The sequence below is a fragment of the Cupressus sempervirens genome, chromosome 4 (genome assembly GCF_028749045.1).
Source record: "Cupressus sempervirens isolate cs-2001-9-10 chromosome 4, ASM2874904v1, whole genome shotgun sequence".
Taxonomy (NCBI): Eukaryota; Viridiplantae; Streptophyta; class Pinopsida; order Cupressales; family Cupressaceae; genus Cupressus; species Cupressus sempervirens.
Window position 1 is genome coordinate 224,221,732 of NC_143121.1, and position 16,828 is coordinate 224,238,559.

The 16,828-nt window shown below is 34.0% G+C and overlaps 1 protein-coding gene across 1 annotated transcript; it reads left to right on the forward strand.

The window, feature by feature from the left end:
• Positions 1-10,572: 10,572 nt before the first annotated feature.
• Positions 10,573-13,214, forward strand: LOC149560809 (uncharacterized). The gene is made up of 2 exons (XM_089823672.1): positions 10,573-11,595; positions 12,037-13,214. Exons 1-2 carry the CDS (start codon positions 11,366-11,368, stop codon positions 12,242-12,244), a joined length of 438 nt encoding a protein of 145 aa, XP_089679798.1. The 5' UTR covers positions 10,573-11,365; the 3' UTR covers positions 12,245-13,214.
• Positions 13,215-16,828: the final 3,614 nt, after the last annotated feature.

Below are 16,828 nucleotides of genomic sequence, written 5' to 3' on the forward strand. Positions count from 1 at the left end.
GTTGAAGGGGCATATCATCAGTTTTATGAAACCTTCCATCACATCCAACATTCATCAGTTTTAGTAAAATGAACGAGTCACGGGAAGATTTTTAGCCCAAGACATGAAGGATTCAATGCCCACGAAGTTACATTAAAAGAAAACCTATAAATAATGTTATTAAAAGAAGAATGGATATGTTTGAAGGAGACTTGTTTGATCAATGAAGGATAAGGTTATTCAACATTTCAAGAGAGGTAAAAGAATGTGATTATTGCAATATTCAACTTGCCAAATGAAGTGTACCTACGAAGATGCTACATGAATTCAGTGTTTATGGTAATAGTCATTTTTCTTGGGAAAAAACTAAATAGAACTAAATTATGGTAGCCATATCATTTTTATTCAGAACAAGTGATATGAATCATGTATCATTCACTTTAAGGGAATATTTGTTATCACAAAAGATGGACAAATATTTTGTGAATAGATAGTACCCACATAAACAACATAAGGAGTAAAGGCGAAGACTATATGTAGGTTTCAAAGGTGGTTGGTTCAGTTTATCTAACAAATGCAAAAGTAGCTAGAGCTGAGGTTTTTGAACACTTTACAATATATATAGCAAGGCATAAAAAAGAAACAAAGATCTTTTATAGAAAGGAATGGAGTGACATTATTCAAGCAACAAATATCAAAACTAAAATCATTTTCTGAATGTTGACTAAAAATACAAAAATGCTCCCATGGGATTTCAAAGCTACATTAAACATGGACTTTATATACTTTGAGAAAGAAAAAAAGAAAAGTATATAATGAGTAATAGCTGATAGCTGTGGAAAATCTGTAGATAGCCCTTGAATTCTATTTTTTTTAAAGGGTTTAAAAGGTTTAAATGTATAGTGGTGTGGATGTCAAGCCTTCATGAGCATTTGATATCAATTTTTTGTTTTGAAATCTTTTCAAATTCTTATCTTCTAAATAGAGATTCCATGTGATGAAAGACTGAGAAAAGTCACAGCTTTTAAGGTAGAGTCAAAGTTCATGCATAATCTACCCCAGTAATCTAGGAGAATATCCAAATCTATACAAAGAGCAAGCCAGCGGTTTCAACACACAACAAGGTCCAATGATAGTAGTATGGGAGAAGTTTTTTTTTTGTTTTTTTAAGGTTTCAAAGAATCAAATTTTTTATTGCTTTGGATAGCTTCTGGTTTGAATGTATGATCACAGTCAATTTCCAGTATTCAAAGTGTATATATCAAAGGTCACATGGGAAAGGAAAGATGTGGAATACAACTTTTTAAAGACAAATAAAAACAAAATATTTATAATTTCATATATTTACAGATTTCTTCCCAATGGACAATATCACAATGATCATATTTGATAACAGCATTATCAAATCCCAATTAAAACGAAGCTGATAAGGTATCTAAAGAAAAATGGATGGTCATCTTGTGTTGCCATTTTAGCACAGACAAAGTAGAATCATGAAAATCCAAAATATGAGTTTTGCGCAGAATGATGTGAACTTGCTTTCACGTGGGAACAATGCCAAAAATGTGCTTAGAAGACATGTAGATTTAATGATCAAAGAAGACATTCAAGACTGAATGAAATATTTTCATTAGAAGGAAGAGAAGTTTTCTTGTTTCTAAAGCAAATAAATGATGAAAAACTGCAGAATAGCTACCAGCCCAATGGATAAAGTCATTACTTTTTAAAAAAGACCATGAAAAATCAAAAGAACCTCAATATGGAACCCACATAAATCAAGTAACCTGTATAAAATATTTTGCTATAACAATGCAAATATGAAAAATGTAAGAATGGTGTTTCATTGTTTCCACTTGATCTGAACATCTTTTAGAAAAGAGGTAATTTTATACAAGAAAATTATGCATAAGCAACAATATTCAATTCAAAGCAAAATTATGCCTTGAAAGTCTTTCCAAGGCACCACACAGGAATATTGTAATCTATAATAAATAGAGTTACCCAGATTGTGCAAAGAATCCAATCAAATTGAGATTCTAAATTTCCTCACAGTCAGCATTTGAACAACATACAAACTTCTTAAAGGAAGTTCCATTCACAAAACCCTGCTGCTGCCTCACAAACTAGAGCAGCCTCTAGAAAAGAATGAAAAGTGAAAAATGTTTTAGGGTTTTTACCCCATCCTCTGTTGGTGATATTTTTGGCCCATTCTTACTAACAATTTTATTAATTGATCTTATATTTATTATGAAGTTACCACAGGGAAAACATATAATAGATAAATATAAGATTAATTAATAAAATTATATATAATATCATTACATTTTGTTATATAATTTAATATATATTAAATAATGTTGTTTGTTATTTTATATATATTAAATTAAAATGATAATAATAAATAAATAAATAAAATGAGATCTCTTATATATAAAATTTGCATGAAATTTATTGTAAATAACATCGATAAAATGTTATCATTATATAAAACACTTATATAATAGTTATTTTCTTTATATCCAAATAAGGCAAGCTAGGAGTTCAACATTGAGTTCTTGTTTATTTGGGAGAGTCCTTTTACATGATGCACATAGAGTCTTATTCTAAGAAGATGGAGCCTTTTGCATGAGCTTAATGAGAGCTTGATTTTTATTGGAGATTGGAGTTCATTTCATAGTGCTATAGAGGCTATTTCGTTTCTCATGCGTGCATGCAAACTATTGAGAGGGGATTTTATTTTTATTTCAGATACAGTGGACTACTAGAGGGATTATTATGAGCTTCTGGGCCAATTATGAGGCAGTTCAGGCCATTTTTACATGCAATTCACTTTGGGAGCCTCTTTTATGTATATTTTGCATATTTTTGAGTAATTTGACAAGCTATATTTTTTAGTTGGTTTTGAGATCCGACCTAGGATTTTGTGCATGCTTTTGGGGAGATAGAGGCAGCTTTTTAGTTGGCTATCAATTGGGCAGGTGTTTGAGGGCATATTTGATGGGTTTCTTCACAGATTGGAGCAGTTTTGAGGCATTTTTGCCATGCATATTTTTGATATCCGAGTTAGGGCTTTGAGCTCTATTTATTCTACATTCACCTCATTAAGAGGTCTCTTCTTTCTCACTCAGATTATTTTGCACATTACAAAATTTTTGAGTTGATTGTAGGAGCACTTTGTAGCTGAGATTTTTCAGCATTGATTATATAGATTCAGCCATTCCTTCTCACTGATTCTTGTTTGCAATATTGCGGGTTCTTTGCTTTTATGTTGTGTTCGTCCTTCGTTCAAGTTATATTCTTTATTGCATGTTAGTATCTCGATACTTGTAATTGCAGGTTTTTGTTTGTGTTCTTATCTTTTTGTAGAAAATTGGTAAAGCTTAGGTTTCCTTTTAAAGCAAAAGATATTGGGGCCTTGCATAGAATCACTTTTGTAGTTGCATGCTTGTTTGGGTATTGTGAATCATTTGTATCTTGGGTAATTGGTGTTAATTAAATTGAAGTTGCATACAAATCATTTGTATATGACCTCATTTAGGTTTAGTATTCATAATTTTTCAGTCACTTCTCATTCCTTTTCCCGCATACAATTAAAGTTTTAGGTGATCACTATGGAGGAACTGGCCTAGCTCTTGCAGATTCATCTCTCGTTTTAGGACAACCCACCACCCCAGAGAGTTTCCATGTTTCAGTAGCATAGCTAGATTTTGCATCTTGCTATTGGTGCAATCCTAATTGACAACAAATACTAAAGAGGATTTTGCAAGAAAATCAATGTGATTGGCACTCAAAGTTGAAGGCTTCTCTATGGGTTGATAGGATAACTCCTAAGAAGATCATTAAAAATTCACCTTATATTATAGTCCACGGTAAAGAGGCTAAGTTGTCTATTTCAATAGAGCTGCCAACCTTAGACCTTACTAGTCAACTGGTTTTGTTTGAAGAAGGGTATCCTATGCAAGTACGTTATGCCCAGCTAATGGAATTGGAGGAAAAGGGATCAAAGTCAATGCAAGAGATGGAGTATCAGCAAATGCAAGTAGAGAGGATCTTTGATAGGAAAGTGAGGGTAAGAAGTTTTGATGTAGGTGATGTTGTTCTCAAGTGGGATGAACTTAAAGGTAGGCCAAACAAGCATACCAAGTTTGATTCCTTTTGGGGAGGTCCATTCGTAATTTCAGATTGCAAGGAGGACAATGTGTATTAATTGTCAACTATGGAGGGAGATGTGTTGCCTATACCAATTAATGGTAATTACCTTAAACATTGTTTTGAGGTAAAATCTACAAAGTTCTTTGTACATATACAAATAGGTTGCAAATAAAGTGTTGTTACACTATTTTTTTGAAGTTTTTCTTTCCTTAAGTGCTTCTATGGACAATTTTTCTTCTATGGACAATTTTCCTAGGTTTTCTTAGTGTTTTCCTTGTTTTCAATAACAATTTCAAAGTTGTTTTCAGAAGATGAGCAAAATACAAAATTGCTTCACATATGCACATACCTTGATTACCTGCTCGTGCTCGTACTTATGCTCACAAGATTGCATTTTTTTAGAGTAATAATTTTCTCATGAAGCATACATACCAGCATAGTCACCTAACCAAGGTACATAGACACATTCAACATCATTCCATTTTGCTCACCTACAATGTTGATGTGTATTAGATATCCAAGAATACGCAATTTATTCCTTCACCCCAATTTCATACACACTACCCATCATGATGAGTGAGAGCTCATCATCACAAGCAATGCTAATAAAATTGAGTTGAAGATACCTAGCACCTATTCTTGCATATCTATTTGATTCCTAGCCCAATGAATTATTAGAGCTACTACTTTTATGATGTCTAGCAGGCAGATATACAGTAGATGTCACCAAAATTGTTGGTCATTTTTCACCTATTGGCTCAAAATTGATAGAGCCATGATTGCTAGTTTGACTGCTAAATGGAATGCTTATGATCATGCATCTGGTTATGATAAACACTTGATATCTCATGCATATAAACTACATTTTATGACAAAAAGTAAAAGGGCATCACATAAGAGCAAATATATGCCAAAATATTTTTTCAAAATGTAACTTTATTCATTAAGTGCTCATCAAGTTTCACATAGGCCGTGAAACTAACCAATATAAATAAACCAAAATTCTGATCTATGTATCTAACTTCAAATGGGAAAAGTAAACAACAAGAAAGTAAAATGGGTCATGGGTACTAGCCATTGCCTGGAATGCTGGATGTCCACATCTTTGATCCCGCTGTCCACCTTTCCATGCTCCCGCTCCAAATCCTGCAAATGCAAAGAAGAGAGTTAGATCAAAATGATCTAAGCAATGACCAATAATCTCACTATCCTATCCCCGACATATGCAGTTACATCCATAATCCCAAGATCTTGATTTATTTTCTAACATTTTTGTTTCTTGTGCAACATCCTATCTCTTATAGGTATGCGGATATAACCGTAGGCTCCCATGAGGGTTGTTGGGCCCAGTGTTCGTATAAGAGATAGGATCATTGAAGCTGATCAAAAGTACAATAAGAATAATTAAAGGGATATGTTCATCTACAAAACCTTTTACTCTTGCAACAGAAGAAAGCTACAACAAGTTTTGTGTCATAATAAAGACATTAAAGGGACAAGTTCTTTTAGCTTGAAACCTTTTGTTTTGTAATATAACATGAAAGCTTTCTACAAGAATATCTTAAGAGCAAGAGTGCTTATCCATAACAAAGATTCATAAACAAGAGCAACTCTATAGAAATATTAGATGCTACAGTGCTCAAGTGGCAATCATCTATCAAGTAATAGGCCAAGGAGCTAAAGAGGATCAAATAGAATAACCAAACAAAAAAAAATTCCTTAGAACAAACCATAAAAAGGGTGGCTTTTTATTTCAAGTAAATCGAAACTCAAATAGAAAACTGTTCGCAAGAGAAATGCAATCAACAGAATGAAGAACAAAACCCATCCAGGGTTTGAAAATGAAACAAAGTTCACTCCCAGCTGAGAAGGGTATATGAAGATCCAAATATAAATCCATCTCTCTTTGAAAATGGCATATCTGATAGAATGGAGAACGTCCAAGGGTGCCGACTGGTTATTCTTTGCTGTTTGAAGCCAAAATCTGCTATTTTCGTGGGTTCTTTTTCCTCTGTTGGGTTTTGCAAGCCATGAACACCATTTCTTCTTCTTTCTTTGGCTGTGGATTTCTAACAGTATGCTGGGGTTTTTAGACGCCTGGATTTTCTTGATTTGCGTTGCTGAAAACGTCACATGATGGGCACCATGTTTAAATCTCTTCATTTGTTATAGGTTCATGCTATTTAAATCCCACCTTTGCTATATTTGGACGCCTGACACTCTAGATCGTGGCATGAAATATATACTACAATAAGTACTGTTTTTTTAACATAAATTGCTGTTATAATGTAGATGCCGTATTTCTTCCATGCTAGGTTCTGCCTGTTTGGACGTTTGTAGATTGTGATTTTTTTGCTTTGGAAGTGGTCATATTCTGGGCGTTATACCTTATTCTTTTCAATTCTCTGCTTGTTCAGATGCCTAAAAATTCATCTCTGCCATATTTTATCATGAGGGTTTTTGCTGTAAGTGAGTTTTTGGCTCTTTGCTGGGCTTTGCTTGTGTTACTCTTTAAGTGAAGCTTAGCATCCGAGCAACATCTCTCATAAATATGACTGTGTTTTAAACTTGCCATTATTAGTGACTAGATCAATTCAACAGGTAAGCTATCAATGCTTTTAATAATACTCTCCAAGCCAGATCTGTAGCTTGGATAGAGTAGCTTCACTTTTAGTTTTTCCTTCAATCTTTTATTGGAAACCCTCCTTTCTATCTTCATTTGTCTTCTGAATGTTGGCTGTGGATTGTCCCCTCTGCTCTTCAATTCTCCTGATCTCGTCTAGCTTTCTTAACACTACCACTTCCATTGCCCAAAGTAGATCTCAATCCTCAATATTTAGTAGAGGTGAACCCCACTTTTCGAAAATTTACCTTATATTGTGCATTCTCATCTCCCTATCTCAGAAATTGGGTTTTGCTGTTTAATGAAGTCTTTGTTCCAAGATGGCACTAGAAGCATCACATATTTACAAATTGCAAATATCAGATTAAAAATTGCAGTAGAGGTAAGGAAAATCATGAGAAAAGATCTCTTCAGTAGATTTAACACCTCAACATTGGGGTACATCTAATATTACAGTATTCTAAACAGCTATTTCACTTGTCTTTCTTAGTTTCCTTCTAAGTAAATTGAAAGAAAACTACTTTTGGTAGAGGCTCTGCAGATTTCCTTATATTCAGCTTCATATCTGTTGTGATCTTACTGGTATTTAATATCCTTTTGCTATCTCGAACTTGCTGCTCCATCTTTGTACACTCAGATTTCAATCATAAAGCTTTGTATAATGCTGTATTTCATTTTTGTTATTGATATTGATGAGTATTATCTTGCTTCTGTCATTGCTATGGCTTGCATCTGCTACCTTTATGATGCATTTTTATCACTGCCTGAAAATTGTTATTTTTTTGTGATAAATAACTTCTTCCTGTAGCTTTCATTCTTCTTGCATTTACAAAACAAAAGGTTTCAAAACTTAAAATTTCGTCCCTTTAATGTTTCATTTGCTGTTATTTCCATGCTGTAATGAAATCAAGATTTGATATTTCAATCTTCCAGTGTTGTTCATCTTTGAAAAGAATAAACAAATAGATATGATTATTTCCTTCATTTTGTATATAGCGTACTCATACTTAGTTTTGATGCTTTAACATAGAAGCAACCTATTGCTCTAAAAGTTCTATTTGACCTTTTTCCTGATAAGTATAGCTGAATTTGTCTTCTCACACTGCATTATTTTGCCATACTTCCACTGTAGCGTTCATTATTTTTGCATATGTGAAACAAAAGGTTTCCAAACTTTAAAGTTCGTCCCTTTGATGTTTCATTTTCCTGATCTTGGTATGCATGACAATCACAGTTGCTACGCTTATCCTGTTTTCACCAGTTATTACAAGTAAAAGGTTTCAAATCAAAATGAATTGTCCCTTTAATACTTTTATTTTTCGTGATTGGCTTCTCTATCTGCTGATGTATGTCTGTATTTTTCTGAGATGAATAGCGTGTAGGATGATGAATGTGAGATGAAGTGAGTTATCAGTATTGCTTAGATCCATTGGATCTAACCTATTCTCTTTTGTGGATGCAAGAATTGGAAGCATGGAAAGGGCGAGATCCAGAACAACAAAAAGATGGATGCGGATGGATGCCACTCCACCAGTCATTATAAGCAATGACTGTTGCCCATGACCTTTTTCTCCTTTTAATCCTCTTTCATGTTACTGATTTCAGTAGAGTACGGATGTATATCAGCACATAGGGACTACTCTCACAGTCAAATGTGTGGGAGAAATTTACTTTCAGCATCTTCTTTCCATCATACAAACATTGTATTTTATTTCAATATGAATAAAATGTTTTCCTTTAATGCATTTCTGAGTATTACTTGAAAGTGATAAGCATGTATGTTTTCCTCCGTTTGAACATGTGTGAAAATTGAGTAATAGTTACAATTTATCCTGATAGTGCTGCATGTGAATCTTTAGGGACCTGTTTGGCTGATGGTCTGCTAGTCTCCTCTGCATCTTTGTTACACTTTATTCTGCTAGTGCTTCATGTGAATCTTTAGAGACCTGTTTGGCTGCTGGCATTAGCAAATGCTTCATTTGTCTTATATCCAGAATGTCAGATGTTGGATCTATTAATTCAGAATTTGTCAGATGCTGGTTTTGTTGAGTGGAAAAACTGCAATTCAAATTCGATTAATTCCAATTCAAATTACAATTGGTGATTCCACTTCTTGATGTGGAATTGACAAATCCTCATTTCGGACCAAAATACGAATTCAAAACTCATATTCCAATTCCAGTTCAATGCATCCAAACTGAGTACTAATTTTTTAAAGAATTTCTTCCTACCAATTCCAGTTTAATTCCAGCAAACAAACGGACCCTAGAAGCCTATTAGATTTAGCATGGAAGGCCCTTCCAGCACTAATATTTCATAAAATAATGAATTCGAAACTTATCAAATATTAAAGGTGTTGATTGAGAAAAAAATCCAAAATTTCTATAATATTGTCCTAACAAATTATACAGGAAAAAGATATAACTTCAAAGTTTATCTAAGCTTTGGATGTAATCGCAAACCTTTATTAGTTCCTGCCATTGCATGGCAGAGAACTATTGCCAAGGCTAGTAATTAAACAGTGATTAAACTTTTCCTCTACGACCAATAATATTGCTCTCATTTTTATCGTTACAATTTTTTGTAATATTTGTTTGCTGGAGTTGATCAAACTTTAACAGCTTCTTGAGCAATATGGTTGGCAGCAGATTTTCATTGGCCAAATCAACGGCTTTGCAGCTTTCTATGGAAGAGAATACACGAATATAAAGGAAGGGGCAAAAATTGGAGCCTTAAATTAAAAATAAAAAGCCCAATGAAAGGCCCAAAAATGAAAATCTTGGAGACTGTTATCGGTAGATGTTATCGAGATTCTCAACAAACTTGGCATTTATGATTTAATTATTACTTGTATGATGGTCTACCTGTCTCAACTACAATTAAACAAAGCCATTATAAAAAAGTCATAATTCCATCTATTCATATTATTGTTGATTTTTCTCCTAGATGATTTTTGCAGCCCACATATCTCTTTATTCAGTTTTTAGTCTAATTTGACGGATTCAATTCATTGTTGCAACTGTTTGTTTCAGGGTTTTGTCTGAGAAGTCATGGAGGGCTCTGCAGGAGTTCTGCTGAAAGGGAGGACATTAGTAAATCAAGTTGATAATTGTGATTATCTGTTATTATATATTATGCAACTAGGCTGGCCATCCAAGTAGTTGCAGCAGGTATAATTGTGTCAAACCATGGAGCCAGACAACTTGATTATGTTTTAGCAACAATAATCTGTTTGGAAGAGGTGAGTGGTTCAACACCTGTTTAACTAATTTATATCATAAATGGAGAAGAAATTCCAGAGTCTTTGAGTAGCCAAGACTATGATCTGATTTTCAGGCTGAATGCAGGTTGTAAAAGCTGCACAAGGTCAACTCCCTGTGTTTCCATATGGAGGAGTTTGACGAGGAACAAATGTATTCAAGGCACTGGCCCTTGGAGCTTCTGGTATTTTTGTTTGTAACTTTTTCTCACTACTTTGATGAGGACTTGGTTCTTGTTGCCTCTGCCATTTCTTTTTATCTTTGATTACTGTTTGTTTATGACCTTCACTCTTAGATTATGCCAATATTCTATTACACTTAACCTCCAAGTTTTCCATTCCCATGACATCTGGATCTTAGATCTTAAACCAAATTCTAAAATGTGCCCACAATTTAACTTGGTCATGCTGGAATGCATCTTTATAAAGTTGGTTTATGTTGAAATAATAGCCTAGGTTTTATATGTCATAGCTTCACCACATGTTTTCTTAAGTAATGGCCTGCAGTTAATGGAAAAGTAGAGTTCAACCTGTAACACACTTATGAGTGTGCCCATTACCTTGACACCAAACTGATCTCATTTTATCACTCTAGAAAAATTGAGATATATTTTGCATTAGTATGACTTTGTCTTGTGCTAAGAGGGGTTTGTCTCATGTTATTTGAATCAGGAATTTAATAACATATTCTTGTATTAGGGATGCAGATTGGCAGGCCTATAGTTTATGCTTTTGCAGCTAAGGGAGAAGCAGGAGTGAAAAAAGTTTTGGAAATGCTACAAGAGGAGTTCAAACTTACAATAGCTTTATCAGGATGTTGTTCAGTGAAGGAAATTAATTGCAATTGCATTCAAATTGAGGCAGATATGTTTCGATCCTTATCAACGCTCTCAACTACTCTGCTCTCATATAAGCATGCGTAGATTAATGCAGTGCAAAAGCAATAATCTGTATCTTTTGATTCTGCAAGTGTCCGAAACTTGGTTAGGACAATAATTTTTTAATTTCTTGTAATGGTATAAGGTTACTTTAAGGGAGAAAGTGTCCTAAACTTATTTCTATCTTGACATTGACAGTCATTGTCATTTCTGAGATCACCAGAATGCCCAAAGAATTCGGACTATTGCAAGAAAGCATCCACATTCCAAGTTATAAATTTTTATTTTACATTGTACGTGCTGTCTCTGGGTACTGGGGATACAAAGCCTAATATATCTACCATTGGAGCAGATCAATTGAATGAATTTGACCGAAAAGAGAGGGCTCGGAATGTCTCCTTCCTTAAATTGGCGGATGTTCAGTGCCTTTTGGGGAACACTTTTTGCACGGACATTTTTCATATATTCAAGAAAATGTGGGGTTTTCTGTGGGATATGCGCAATCCCCACAGCTGGAGTGATCATATCAGTTTGATATTTCTGGTGGGGACTCCATTTTACAGGCACAAAATTCAGAAAGGGAATCTATTCAATTGGATTGCACTGGTTATGGTGGCTGCAGGTCCAAGTGAGCTCCAAGAGTTGGATCTCAAAGTGTATGTTGAACAAGGCAGATTCCCCATTTCTCACACTGCCAAGTTGAGGTAAGTTTACCCAATAAATTGTCATCTTCAATTGCAATTTAAGATACTGAACTCTAATCCAATGGATACATTTTTTGACCTGCAGGATTTCAGATTTAGGTGTTATATTTTCCACAGGCATTATATGCTTCAATACCAGTCCTAGATAACTTCTTTTTATTTTCTTTACTTAGTATAAGTTTATTGGCTCGCCATTTTGTTTTTGAAATAGTTGTTATATGTTTCTAACAATTGCTAATGTTATTGCTATTATGTAGTATGTTTGAAGTTTGTGTTCTATCTATTTATGAGATAATTTTGAATTTCATTTAATCAATATGTTATTGCTATTGTATAGTATATTCAAGATTCGTTGATCATTCTCTTTGTCAATAAGTCTTAAAAGTTGTATGTTTTTGGATAACTTCTATTTGGCATTTTGGATATACATTTGATTGTCAGGCCTATAGTTTATGCTTTGGCGGCCAAGGGAGAGGCAGGAGTGACAAAAGTTTTGGAAATGCTACAAGACGAGTTCAAACTTACAATGTCTTTATCAGGATGTTGTTCAGTGAAGGAAATCAATCACAATTACATTCAAACTGAGGCAGATATGTCTCGATCCTTATCAAGGCTCTCAACTACTCTGCTCTCATATGAGCATGTGTAGATTAGTACGGTGCATACACAATAATTTGTATCTTTTGATTCTGCAAGTGTCTGAAACTTGTTTAGGACAATAACTTTTGCATTTCTTGTAATGGTATAAGGTTAATTTAAGGGAGTGCCATAAACTTTTATTGTATCTTGACATTGACAGTCTCATAGCCATTTATGAGATCACAAGAATGCCCAAAGAATTCAGACTATTGTCATAAACTTTTTTTGTATCTTGACATTGACAGTCTCATAGCCATTTATGAGATCACTAGAATGCCCAAAGAATTCAGACTATTGCGAGAAAGAATCCACTTTCCAAGTTGGAAATTTTTATTTTGCATTGTGCATGCTATCCCTGGGTACTGGGGGTACAAAGTCCAATATATCCACCATTGGAACAGATCAACTGAATGAATTTGATCCAAAAGAAAGGGCTCAGAATGTCTCCTTCCTTAAATTGGTGGATGTTCAGTGCCTTTCTGGGAACACTTTTGCACAGACATTTCTCATATATATTCAAGAAAATGTGAGGTTTTCTGTGGGATATGCAATCCCTACAGCTGGAGTGATCATATCAGTTTGATATTTCTGGTGGGGACTCTATTTTACAGGCGCAAAATTCAGAAAGGGAATCTATTCGGTCGGATTGCAGTGGATATGGTGGTTGTGGTTATGGTTGGACTCCATGTGTCCAAGTGAGCTCCATGAGTTGGATCCCAAAGTCTATGTTGAACAAGGCAGATTCCCCATTTCTCACATTGCCAAATTAAGGTAAGTTTACCCAATAAACTGTCATCTTCAATTGCAATTTAAGATACTGAACTCTAATCCAATGGATACATTTTTTGACAGGCAGGATTTCATATTTAGGTGTTATATTTTCCACAGGCATTATATGCTTCGATACCAGTCCTGGATAACTTCTTTTCTATTTTCTTTATTTAATATAAGTTTATTGGCTCGCCATTTTGTTTTTGAAATAGTTGTTATATGTTGCTAACAGTTGCTAATGTTATTGTTGTTATGTAGTATGTCTGAAGTTTGTGTTCTATCTATTTATCAGATAATTTTGAATTTCATTTAATCAATATGTTATTTCTATTGTATAGTAAATTCAAGATTCATTGATCATTCTCTTTGTCAATTAGTCTTAAAAGTTGTCTTCTTTTGGATAACTTCTTTTTGGCATTTTGGATATACATTTGACTGTCTTTATTAATCAATTCTTTAATAATATGATCAAATAGTCCCGTAGAATGTTAGTAAACAATACATTTGTTTATAGATCTACATGAATATCTTTATTTTGATATTCTAGGTATTATCAAAATATAAATAAGTATTGTTATCATACCATAGATTATATAATAAATTAATAGATTATTTAAAGTATTATAGTTCAATAAATGAATATTATTTAAAACAAGAGTTTTGTATTAAAGTAAGCCAGAAAAAAGTAAATAAGAAGTTTATGACTAATTTGTGTGAACAATAGACTCCTTAATACTTTTCTTTCATCCCAAATAGGAACTGGTGATAACTAAGTACTTCTGAAGTATTTGCTCGATGCTATGTATTTATTCTTTGTAACACAAGGAATGATATTGGTGTTATCACCGCACTTGTTTATTCGAGTGGACTCTGTTTTGATGCATTCATCTACTCATTGTCCAGGTATAATTATTATCTTAAGGAAATTTGTGCATGATATATCTATTCCACAATTGTATATTCATCCATGGACTTGAAGTCTCTCGGTGCTACCATATATCATTTAACTCAAGTCACTGTAATACATTGTTCTCCCTAACTTTACAATCTTCCTACACAAGATGTTGCTTCAGTCTATTTCTCTCCCTCTTACATAGTATTTTTTGTAGGAAATGGTCCTAGCTCTTTTTAAAGTGTAATACACATGGATCATAACACTATACTCATTACCTTATTGTAGATTTCATTTATGGATGTCAACCAAATTTTACATATTTAACTCCCAAAACATACAATTATCTAAATCCCCAAATTTTAAGACACTAAAAATAGAGGATACATAAGCTGTGATGAATATCATATCTTTCTCATGCAAATGACATGTGGACATTGAATCATTGATAGTGTGCGAACTTTAGTCTATAACACACCCACAGATATGTGTCATAGTTCAGCCCCTAGGCCCCAAAATTAGACCCTTGGAGTCTTTCTGTTCAACTTAGTATACACTACCAAGGCATCCTCTAAAACTGGATAACTTGGGTTGTGAAAAAAAATAAAGCATCATCCCATATTTCCTTTCTTTGTCCAAAAAAAATGGCATAAAACCAAAACATTTCTTTGCCCAAAAGAAAATATCATAAAACAAAAATAATATTTCAATCTTTCTCTTGTATTTTAATGTTAAAGGTCTTTGATCCCAATTCTTCCCAACTTATCTTTGAGCATGAATTTGGGTAAATGTGCATCATATATTTCATTTAAGCCCCAACTATAAAATTGAACTCAGACGAGATGCTATATGTTTCGGCACTATTTCTTCCTTGACCTTTGTTGAAGAAAAAGACCAAGAGATTTTACATTGCTTCAGTAAAATGAGGCAAATGCTGGAGTATTGTTTCTTCTAAAGAATACAATCATAGTTCTAATTACGTAAAAACAGGTTTTGAAAGGACCCGAAACCTTGTACATCAAATCAAAAGATATAACAATATAAGGCATAAATACAACAATGTGAGTCACTAAACACAGATAGAGAATAACCAAGAAATTCCCACCACAACGGACATCAATCCTAAACAAGGGAGCTTAAGATTTAGATTTAGATTTAGAACCTCCCTTGTAGGACCGCAAATTCTTATCTAGAGGAGGGACTGAGTACTTAGATTTCTTTCCTTTTACCACTGTCCATAGTTTAGTTGCATATATATGAAACAATAAAAAAGAAAATTAATGGCAACTGCTTATTTGTGTTGAGTTGCTCTTGATTGATGTGAGTTACTCACAAGAAGCCGCAAAATTGTAAGATGTATTAGCCTTGAAATCACCAACATTTTATTGGAAATAATAAGCATCTATGGTTTCACTAAATTGACAACAACGTACCATTATTTTATTAGAAATTATGGTGAACGTTTTATATTGGTAGGTTTACCTTACATAAAGTTATTGGTTTCACGTAAAAAGTCTCTCCCATCCAATTGACTAAAATTTCTTGCACCTTCTTTCAACTTGGTGGATCATGATGTTTTTGTACCCTTAATGCTACCTATTTGATTGGTTGAATTGGTGGATGCTAGTGGTGCTTCCAAAACTATTGACTTTTCTACTCTTGTCGTGGGTGTTGTTGTCCCTCCTGTGGCAAGTGTTGGGGATTTTGGGATCCCTCCTACTAGCAGTTGAGGGAGATTTGTTTGTGTTGCTACTCATTCTTTATAGAACTTCATTGAAGAAATCTCATGGTTTTTCTTGTGCAAAGAACTCCCTTGTGGTTTCGGGGCAAGATGTAGAAAATGCGGCTTTTTACAAATACAACTCGCTGGTGTACATATTTCTTGGTCATTAGCATTCTCTCTTAGATTTGCACCACTGGTTGTTGGATTCTTAGAAGCCCTTGGTTGTTGGCACCATAGAGTTTTGGCCTTCTACTAAGGGTTTTTTTATTGCTTCATTTGCCTCTTTTGATGATTATGACTTAGTGTTGATCAATGCGTATTTTGTATGGGTTTGTCTTCCCAATCATTCCCTTCATTTTAGGGTAAGTTTTGTTATGAGACCATTGGCAACTCTACTATCAACATCTTTAAGGGTGATGATACTATGTCCAAGATGTATAAAATGTGGCTTTTTACAAATACAACCCACTGGTGTATAGATTTCTTGGTCATTGGCATTCTCTCTTAGATTTGCACCACTGGTTGTTGGATTCTTAGAAGCCCTTGGTTGTTCGCACCATAGAGCTTTGGCCTTCTACTAAGGGTTTTTTTTTTGCTTCATTTGCCTCTTTTGATAATTATGACTTAGTGTTGATCAATGCATATTCTATATGGGTTTGTCTTCCCAATCATTCCCTTCATTTTAGGGTAAGTTTTGTTATGAGACCATTGGCAACTCTACTGTCGACATCTTTAAGGGTGATGATACTATTTCCTCCATGGGCTATTCTACAATTCCTCAAATTTTAATTGACGTTAACATATCTACACCTCTCCTTGAGGACATGGTTTTATAAACTTAGTTGAATTATGAGGGCCTTACCTTTAAGTGTTGTAGATGTTTCAATATTGATAATTTAGCTTTGTATTTCTCTCTCATCATAAAGGCATTATTACTTGGTGGAAGGATGCTACTAGTAATTACTTGAACTGTTTAGGCTTCTAATTCTTCTAATGCTTTTCACAAACTAATGATGATTTTTATTCCCAAGATGATGTTGAGCCTTTTGTTGTTGGTTTGGCTTCCTCAGGAAATGTGCATTCTTCTTCGTCTCTTGCTATTGTTGTGACGTATGTTGGCCTTACGGAACTTACTCTTGTTGCTCTTGTTCTACTCCAGCCTTTGGTTAATATTGTTTGAACTATTGTTGGTCATGTGAAAAGGTAGT